General features: G+C 40.2%; 1 protein-coding gene across 1 annotated transcript; it reads right to left on the reverse strand.

Annotated features, from left to right (window-relative positions):
* Positions 1–501: 501 nt before the first annotated feature.
* On the reverse strand, positions 502–5,101 carry LOC104439469 (disease resistance protein RUN1-like). The gene is made up of 3 exons (XM_039309527.1): positions 4,599–5,101; positions 933–1,173; positions 502–732 (listed from the first exon to the last, which is right to left on the reverse strand). Exons 1-3 carry the CDS (start codon positions 5,099–5,101, stop codon positions 502–504), a joined length of 975 nt encoding a protein of 324 aa, XP_039165461.1.
* Between the last annotated feature and the right edge of the window lie 5,221 nt (positions 5,102–10,322).

Genomic DNA, 10,322 nt, shown 5'->3' on the forward strand with positions numbered 1-10,322 from the left:
TGGGTGTTGTAGCTTCATAATGTGTTCACAAATACTTCATAGCTGTAGCTACTTCAGAGCTTTAGCATTTTATGCCTCAACGAACTTTGATATATTACAGCAGTAAGATATGTATTACTAAACACTAAAGTCATAGCACTCTACATCACACTTACAATACGGTACAACTATTGTTTAGTTGCAATTTTACGAAGCAAGATTTAATAAATAGAAGGTAAAGTCATTGTTTAATTCAATATACTTCTAGCTAGATTTAGTGATTGATATTGAAAACATTCAAAGAAGTTGCGATCTGCAGTGCAGAATTGGTATCTTAGGCACGTTTTTAAAGAGTTGGATTTCTTCTTTTATTTCAATTTAAAACCCAAAAAAGACAATTCTCAACCCCTTGCAATGCACGAGCTTGTGTGGGGAAAAAAAGGTACACAGATATTGTAACGTAAAAATTTACCATACCTGAAGTTGAATCCAACTGTTCCAATCTTCTGTCATTTGGGTCCGCTATAGGTCAAGGATGAGTAGATTTTTGGGGCAAAAGTTGGTTGCTTGCAAATATAAAGGGCAATTCTTCCAAGAAAGCCATCTTAGTTCTGGAAAGAGATCCTTAAAATTTCCGGAGAGGTTTCCATTTATCATTGCGAGAAATCTTATATTTGGCACTTTCGTAAATTCTTCTGGTGTCAAAAGAACTCCGTCAAAGTTTGCACAAATCGCTTCAATAGTCTCAGTTCCCTGCAACGATGACAAAAAGTTTCTCATTAACCTAGGCAAAGTGCACATAGCATTCTGCAACAGTTTTGGTTCCATATAATTCCAAAATGGAGTCAGTTCATTGGTGGCCTTCCAGTGAAGTACGAAATAGACTGGAAAAAGAATAATTTTAGACAGATTTACGGTATAAAAAAGTAACAAGGTGCTGCACTTAGCTTTACCTTCTTCCTTATCATCATATCCAATGCTTCTTCATGATTCCACACCCGAGACCGCTTTCCTGAATCTTTGCAATTTTCATTACGTACAATGCCCTTCCCTAAGTCTTTAAGCTGGTCATGCATCCATAACTTATTCTTTACTCCAACTTTTACTAAGGACATCAAAAGTAGGACATCAATCCCTTCATTTGGAAACAATCCACAGTCATCCCACATATAAGTTGCAGCTCTCTTATTCTCTCTGTTTAGGAAGTAGGCAATATCAAGAAATAGTTGCTTTTTTTTCTTCATCTAAAGCCTCATAACTTAACATTAACTTTTTTTCCACATCCTCATGAAGGTGGGGTTCCATCTTTTTGAATGTATCTTCCCATGTTGCTTTTCCTTTTTGGTATAAAAATGAACCCATCACTTCAATAGTCAATGGAAGCCTGCCAGTTTTTGCAGTAACATACTTAGACAAACTAAGAAAGTCACTTGGAGGAATGTTCATTCTAAATGCATGCTTGCTAAAAAGTTGTAAAGATTCTTCACTATTCAGCTCTGCAACTTCATAAGTCAAACCATAGTCAAACTGATCTAGAAATTTGGACAAAACATCTTTATCTCTCGTTGTAACCACAATTCTACTTCTTGAACCAAACCATTCTCTTTTTGCTGCTAGTGCCATTAGTCGGCTCCTATGGTTTACATCATCAAGGAAAATAAGAACTTTCGTTCTTTTAAATCGTTCTTTGATCATATTTATCCCTTGATCGATGCTAAAAATCTCAATACTTTTCTCTTGAAGGATATCATGCACTAGTTGCCTTTGCAAACTTAGAAGACCAGAATTTGAACTTTCTGATGCTTGTCGTACACCCGAGATAAAGCTACAACTTTCAAAATTAGTAGACAACTTGTGATAAGTTGTCTTGCCTATACCACCCATTCCCCATATTCCAATGAGCCTTATGTCCTCAGATTCAACACTCAACAAATCTATTATTGCATCCATTGATTGGTCGATACCGATCAAATCGTCGGATAGATGTATTGGGGAAACCTTTTAACCAAAAGTTTACGAGCTATTAATTGTGTGACTTCTCCATGGCTGCATGTCAATAGAAATAGCATAATTAAGTGACCGTTAGATTAAAAACAAGCATGCGTATAGACAAGATCATTTGATGATGTAGGCCACATAATGTGGGACAGAGAGGGACAAAGATAATGCATGAGTTTCCGAATTGATTCAATCATAGTCATAGGAAACAATAAATTTTTAATGAAGGTGATGACAGAGAGCAAGAAGTTTTACATGATTCCTTCTAATATTGATCGCACAATTAACCAGAAGCGAGCATGGTTTGGGTGGCCCGATTCATAGCTAGAACTACGATTATTTTGGGGGGGTCGAACTGGAACTAGAAACTTAACCAAGGGGTCATTCTGCTTTCTTTTTCTTTTCTTTTTTTGGGGAAATTTGGGACCAAACTAGTTAATCCTGCAACCAACTTGGACCTCATAACACAAACTGGTTGCTTTAGTTGGGTTTTGTAAGTTTTGGGACTCAATTGTATTTTTGTAATAACTTTTAGAATTTTCAATACATTTATCCCTAAATATGCAAAGAGTGGTTTAGAGTAATACCCATCCAAGAACCAACCTGATCGGTTTGGTACCTGAATACTATAGAAGTGGAAAGAAAACCTAGGAGGATTGACCCAAAACTCGACCAAAGCATCCAGTTCATGCTATGAAGCTTCATGTTCAAACTACTCGGAACACATTATTTCAGTGGGTCCTTCCAAGTTTTGATTCAAATCAAAACAGAAAAACCAAGCCTTTGAAATTGTAGAAAATATGTATTAAATCAGATTTGCGGAAAGATGCTCTACGGAACCAAAATAGATGGAAAAAGTAAACAATCTACAAGTAGTCCTTCAAGCGCGTCAAACTGCTGTAGAGAGACACATTAGTAACAAATACGTCTATTAATATTAGGTCGCCTTGCCATGATGATCCAGCATGTGATGTTGATTCTGGCGACATGATTTTCCACCATTTAGCACACACAACCTGAAGAGAGCAAGAGAGAGATATAGGGCAGCCATGGATGCTGCTAAGAAGTTTGGCGGTTCTCGGTGCGAGTAGAGCACGCCAACGACCACTATTGAATTTGCAAAAGTGAAAAGTTCAAACAAATCTGGCAGCCCAGTGGCCACCTTCCAACATGGAAGGAAGTGGTAGGGGGTTTGAATTCCCACCTTCTCGGGGGTTGGGTTGGGGACGAGTTAGTTTAGAAGTGGGTTTCGACTCCCACATGGAGGCAAGGCATAATAAGTCTAAGAGTGAGAGTTAGAGTAGGAATGGAGTAGGACCGGTAAAAAAAAGAAAAAAAAACAAATCTAGCGGAAAAGGAAAAGGAAAAGAAGCAAAGAAGATGGTACTGATAGTGAAACAAAAACCCACCCGCACAGAACCATAAATTTCGGATTGCTATCTTGGGTGTCATTGGTTCAAGCTAAATAGATGGCATTCATGGCATTTCAGGCCATTTTGAGTTTTTAAGGAACTGATCCATTGACAGTCCTATCGTGTTGAATTGGTACTTTTGAGGCTCAAATCAGAAAATGAATTGAATCCGCTTGGTTCTTAGGCTTTGGACCATGAACCTGTCTGATTCTTCTGAGAATTGACTTTGAACTGGACTTTTGAGTCCAATTCCAGCCATTTCCCTGGTTGAACCTGAATTGTTAAACGCCCCTACTTATGGCCTTATTGACACCAAACCCAAAATTAATGCCTAAACGTAGAGAAATTAATAAGCCTCGCAATATACTTAATTCGATAAGTTCCATTCAATAAAATGTCAAGATAAGTCAAAATAATACAATTTATCCACAATACCCATCTATGGAATATTTGAATGGCTTATCAATTGTGAATTTCCAATGAAGGGATGACTTGAGACATAAAAGGAAGTTTACGTCTAAAAGTTTCATCAGCCAAAACTACTTATAGCTAAAAGATCAAAAGCAGAACCACTGGCCACCCTTCCAACATGAAGGGGTAGGGGGTTCGAATCCCCACCTTCTCAGGGAGTTGGGGTAGGGATGATTTAGTTTCATGTGTGAATTTTGAGTCTCACGCCCTGCAATGATACAGGGAAAAAGTAAAAAAATAAAAGAAGATCAAAAGTAGTTCCAAGTCATCTTTCATGTAGCACGCAAATCAAGAGGCAATTTGGGATCCTTACGGAGGAAGATCAGGATATGGGTCCATTAGAGATAGAGGTGGAATTCAAGACAAAAAACTCTCAACATCATCCACAACTCAAGACATGTCTCTGAAGACAATTCAAGCACTTTGAATAAGAAGCATTCAGCATCAAGCAAGAAGTCCTTATGGTTTTGAAGATTCCCCGCGTTACACTTTCACTTAGGTTTTAAATTTCAAATTTAAATAGGTTTAGAATTCCTAGGTTCAATATTTGTCTTTGGTATTTTAAGAAGCCATTGATCGGTTTCTGGTGATCACATCTTAAAAGAACATGCGGAACGGGCCGAGAACAAAATTAAAAAAAAAAGAAAAGAAAAAGAAATTGCTCTTCAAATTATAACCAATATTCGAGTAAAAGAAACCGAGAAAGAAGGGAAAAAGGAGTCGAGGGAGTTAACATACCCTATGTCCTTGGTGTCCCATCCCTTGATTTTAGCAGCCTCCTTGAGTGCCTTCCGCCAGAGACGCACTGTCTCAGTCTCATGTTTTAGCTTATGCTGAGTTAATTGATACCTATACACATTGGTTTCAAGTTTCACGTCAGCATGTGTCACATCATAGAAAATGGGCAGAACCTCCAGTTCATTGGTTTTCCTGCGCTCCATCATGTGTTTCAACTCGTGAAGGCACCAACTACTAGAAGCATAACTTTTGGAGAAGATAGGAATGCAGATTTTCGAATCATTGATGGCCTGCAAAATTTCCAGACCAATCTCTTCACCAATGTCAATCCCCTTCTTGTCAATGAAAACATGTATACCCTTATCTAGCAAGGCATGATAGAGGGAATCCGTGAAGTTAGTGCGAGTATCCGGTCCTCGAAAACTTAAAAACACACCAAACTTAGCTCCAAATGTGTAGTGGCTAGTGGATCCCGTTTCTGAACAACTCCTTGTTTTCATCATAGCTGCGTCTACCACCCTTAAAAAATTCACAAAATATTACAAGCTTGGGATGAAAAGAAATTTGATATTATGCACTTCAAGCAAGTTTATATTAACAGAATTATGGGAAATCAAGTTTTTGTTTCCATTACTAGTGTCGGGAAGAACCGGACAACACATCACCATGAACTAAACCTAATCTAGAATTAATGTCTCCCCTAAAACTAAATTGACTGAAATTGACTTAGCCCAACAATGACCAGCCAATACAACCTTCCAATAAGAATATAACTACGAAATGATAATGAGACAAAACCAACAACACCACCAAGGTTTTTCGTGGAAACCCAATGCGGGAAAAATTGCGAATCATCCAAAAACTTCCACTAGTCAATAAGAATAGTACGATGTATAAAATATTATTCTCTAATCACATATTAGAGGCTCAATATTAATAGTACAACTGTAACTTCATTGAGACCTACATTTTCCATTTGAAGAAGAAAAAAAACATAAGTTTATGATTATTGCCTGAAAGATGAGCCTACGAACCTCATTTAGATGCAAACTTTCCTAAGCTTATACTATTCAATTTAAGTTTCAAATTGACATTATAATGATTTTTTAATGAGGAATTGTCACAAGTCAATTGGGATCGGCTAAAAATCAAGCAAGGTATGAAAGTATACTTCACTTTTTATGCAATCAGAGAAGTGTTTTTCGGTACCTAATCTTATTCATTTTAAAAAGATGTTTGTTAGGCAATTTGGACTGATTTTAAACCTATCTACTTACATGTGAAATGATCATGTGAATGCGAATCATTACCCTATCAATTAGCAACTAATGAAGCATTAAATAAACTGCAAGAGAAAACAACAATCTAACTAAGAAATAGGAAATATACCATTCCTAACCAAGCTAAAGAAACCACAATTAACATATTGAAAATGTGCAATCAAGAGTAATTGAAATAGAAATGCACAAACAACAACTTAACATTTGTCCTAAGAACTTACACCCTATTTTAAAACCCTTAGGACTTGTTCAATTTTAAACAATTTTTTTTCCTTTTCAAGGAGTTTCGCACACTTTAAGAGAAAATTACTCAAAAACTATTTTTAAGCTTTTCCCTAATTTAGAAAAAATAAATAATTTTTTTTGGAATATTTTTAATTTTTAATATTCTTATTTTTTAAAATTTAATTTTAAAAAAAAATAAATTTTAACCCTAAAAGACCCAAGTCGGATCCTCGAATCCGGTTCGGTGGGACCGATCCAGTTGCGAGGCCCTCGCTAGAATGGGCCCGACGTGCGGCCCATCCGACCCAAAGTTTTAGCTAAACCCTTAAGAAACTAATAAACTAAGCTCGGCCCACGCTTAAAAACAAAAGTAGGAATTGCACTAAACCAGCCCAACTTGGCCAAGCTAGCCTGCCTCACAAACAAGCCCGGTCGGCTAGGCCCACGAGCTAGCCCGACTTGGCTCGTTCTCCCTTTTTGCGGCTTCCTTGCCGCGACGGAGACGACCGCAGCAAGGGACACCGCCCATCTCCATCGGGCCGTAGGAGCGCGCGGCGCATCGGCCGCCATTCCCCGATCGCCCCGACAAACGGCCGTTTGTCGGGGGGACATACTCAAACTGCGCGCGGAACCCTCGACCGACCACATGCCCGAACAAAGGAGACAAAACAAGGGGTGATGGCGGCTGGGCTCACATGAGCCGGACGGCTACGAGCTCCGGCCTGACACGCCCAAAGCAAGGCAAAACAGGGGCACACACAAAGAGGGTAAAACCGGGGGTCGGCCAATGTATGTTCCTGCTCGGCTCGGAGACGACAAATGGAGGAGGAGCTTGACGGATCGGGCAACGCCTGTTTGTCTCGCACGCCTCCCAGCTGGAATCCTTGGAAAACGACCCAATCTGAGCGAAATCGAAAGCGAATTGTGACTTACCAGAGGTTGCTGGCTCAAGGGAGCTGCCGGGAGTCGTCGGACGAGGCTCCAGCGCGGCCGAGCTGCCGGAGGACTCCTTGCTCTCGGTCTCGCTCCCTAGGTTTCTCTCACGCCCAATCTCCCTCTTGGCGGACTCCTCTCTCTCTCTCTCTCTCTCTCTCTGTCCCAACCCCACCATCTCTCTCTCCACCTCTCTTTCCTTTTAAATGGCCACCGGCGCACATGGCCTCGGCCATGCCAATTGCAGCCCGGCCCCCGACAGGACGATCACGCCGTGAAGTCTCTGCTCCGTACTGTATGTCGTTCTCTTCTCTGCCGCCCACGTCCTTTGTTCCGTGAGCATGAGGGAAGAGAGGAAAGGAGGAAGAAGGAAGGAATTTAGACCGGTGGAAGAAGTTAAAGAGAAGAGGCCGAGCCGGGCCGAGCGGGGGGCTCGGGCGGAAATAAAAGGAAGAAGGGATATGTTCAGTAGAAGTCTTAAAACTTGTCTAGAAAGTGCAATTGAGTCCTAAAACTTACAAAAAGTTCAATCAAGTCCTAAAACTTGTCAAGTTGGTTCAATTGAGTCATAAAGTTAACACCGTCAAGAAAATTAACGGAAATTGCTGACGTGGCGTTGACGTCATATTTTAAATAATTTTTATTTTTCAAATGGCTTTTTTAAATTATTTTTTATTCAAAATATTTAAAAAATTAGATTAAAAACTAAAAAGGAAAACCTAAATTCATTTAAAAAAGGAAAATCTAAATTTATTTTAAAAAACAAAACTGTACAAAAAACAAAAAAAGGGCATCGGTGGACTTCCTCCGCCGCCCATCGCCGGAGGGGCCTGCGACGGTCGCCGCCCGGAATGGGTGGCCAGCCCTTGCCCAAGCGAGGCCTCTCCGGCCCTCACGGGTGGCCGGCACCGTTGCCCGCCCGGGCGAGGCCTCGTTGGCCCTCGCTCGGGGCCGGCGAGGCTTGCCGGATCTCGGCGAGGCTCACCCCGATCCGGCGAGCCTTGTTGGCCCCGAGCGAGTGCCGACGAGGCCTTGCCCAGGGCGAGCGACGGTCGCCGTCCCTCACTGGGGCCGAGCGACCGTCACCCGCCCCGGCGAGGCCTCGTCGGTCCTCGCTCGGGCCGGTGAGGCTCGCCGGATCTGGGGCGAGCCTCGCCCATGGCGGGCGACGGTCGCCGACGAGGGCTGGCCACCCTTGCCTAGGGCCGACGACCATCGCTTAGCCCCTCCGGTGATGGGCGGCGGCGCGGTAGAGGACTGATTTTTTTAAAAATAATTTTAAAAATAATTTTTATAACTTTTCTTTTTAATTTTTGGTGAAAATAAGATAAAATGAATAAATCTAAATTTTTTAGTTTTTAAATCTATTTTTTTAAATGAATAAAAATCATTAAAAAAATCCATGTGGAAAATAAAAATAATTTAAAATGACACGTCAGCATATTTAACGGAAAAGACTAATGGTGTTAATTTTATGACTCAATTGAACTAACTTGACAAGTTTTAGGACTTGATTGAACTTTTTGTAAGTTTTATGACTCAATTGCACTTTCTAGACAAGTTTTAGAACTTCTGCAGAACATATCCCAAGGAAGAAAAGTAAAAGAAATGATGGCCCGCCCGGTCTGTTTCTTCTTCTTCTTTTTCCTTCTCCTTTTTAAATAATATTTAAAAAAATCTATTACTATTAATGCAAATGCTCATAATATTTATATACTATATAATTTAATGAAAATTATATTTTGTCAAGAGTTAAATATTATTATAATTTTATATAACGTAATAATTGATTAAATGAATCGCCAAAATTTAAATGTCAATAACTTTTTCACTACAAAAGTGAATTCATATAAATAGAGCAAAAACCCTAATCATGAGTGGACAATTTAGAGAAAGTTCTCAACGAATAAATCCAATCAACTTATAATTCTTGGTCTCACGAACAACATATTCAAACTTAAACTACCATTAACGTTTGACTTTTGAATCAGGACTGTGAAGTAGTGACCCTCGATTTGGCCCTATTTTTCTTTTCTTCCCGGCGCTCTCTCGGTGGGCTCTCTCTCTTTTCTGCCTCCTCCTCCTCCTGGGCACACTCACGCACGAAGTAGCAACTTCCTTTTCTTGTTTCTTTTGACCTATTGACTTTTTCTTCTCTTTTTAGCTGGGCCTCACATAGAGGTGGATCCGGCCAGCAATCTGCGAAATGGCGATGGCTGGCCTGCGGCCTAACCAGAGTCAGGTGGACACAATTCAGTGGAAGTCTTACTCTAACTAAAAATGCGGGGCATCGTTGGTCAGGACACCAACAAAACTAAATGAACAATATAAAGCACACTAACCCAAGTCAAAAATATAAATTAAAAAGGAAAGAAAAAAGAAGAAGGCGTGACCATAGAAATTGCAGAAGACAAAGGCCGGTGCAAAAAGGTCCAGAGGCCGGAGGCCGGGACAGGGAACAAAAATCCTGGTGTTATTTCGCAAGAAGATGGTCAAATTGGAGAAGTTTGATGCAGTGATCGTGAATACAATTTTGCTACCCAGCAATTTCGTAGTAATCGAACCGTCACATAGCGTGATCCATCATTATTATCCAGTGATCTTAGAATGAGATTTGCCCAACATGAAAATAATATGTTATAGATGTATCATCCCAGAGTATCTACAACCATCGGTGTGGCTTGTGTAAGTTTCTATAATGATCAAAAGGCAGTGATTGACAGAGAAATGTCACTCGTAGATATGCTCAGTCAAAACGATAATTCTAATATAGTCTTCAAAGACATGGTTGGAGATGGGGTTTGAATGGACTACTTTGTGTTCACATATGATACGAGACCTGTTACAACTTATATGTTTGTTGACTCAGTTATGTGCTTATACGTTTTCCCAGTTTTTTTTATTTTTTTGACGCCTGAGCTGGAAGGGTGGGTCCAAGAAGCAAATGAGTCCTGAAAAATGTAACCTTCACTATTGTATATCAGATCTTACCATGGATTTGCGGGATTGTTGCTCCAAATCAACAGATATAGATGTTGGAAATGGAACTAGCTCCGTTGGAGGGAGATTTTGGGTCAACGAAGCACATGGAGAGAGAGAGAGAGAGAGGACTTTACTGGGCGTCTTCTAAGATTACTGAAGAGCCAGTACAGCAAGAATCGAGGAAAGTGATGTTTGGTCAAGAAAAGGCAACATCCGTCGTCGGCTAATCATCAAAATCCTCCTTCGCGACGTGGTGCCCTTGTATCATAATACCTGTACATCACCTTTAATTAAAATGTTTGAG

Source organism: Eucalyptus grandis, chromosome 3, assembly GCF_016545825.1.
Source record: "Eucalyptus grandis isolate ANBG69807.140 chromosome 3, ASM1654582v1, whole genome shotgun sequence".
In the NCBI taxonomy this organism is placed as follows: Eukaryota; Viridiplantae; Streptophyta; class Magnoliopsida; order Myrtales; family Myrtaceae; genus Eucalyptus; species Eucalyptus grandis.

Excerpts from the sequence above, each read along its gene's own strand:
- LOC104439469 (XM_039309527.1), bottom strand. The coding sequence starts at position 5,101 with ATGATGAAAACAAGGAGTTGTTCAGAAACGGGATCCACTAGCCACTAC. Across the intron at positions 1,174-4,598 it reads TGGGACACCAAGGACATAGG|AGAGAATAAGAGAGCTGCAA; the intron begins GTATGTTAACTC and ends CTTCCTAAACAG. Across the intron at positions 733-932 it reads ATATGATGATAAGGAAGAAG|GGAACTGAGACTATTGAAGC; the intron begins GTAAAGCTAAGT and ends TCATCGTTGCAG.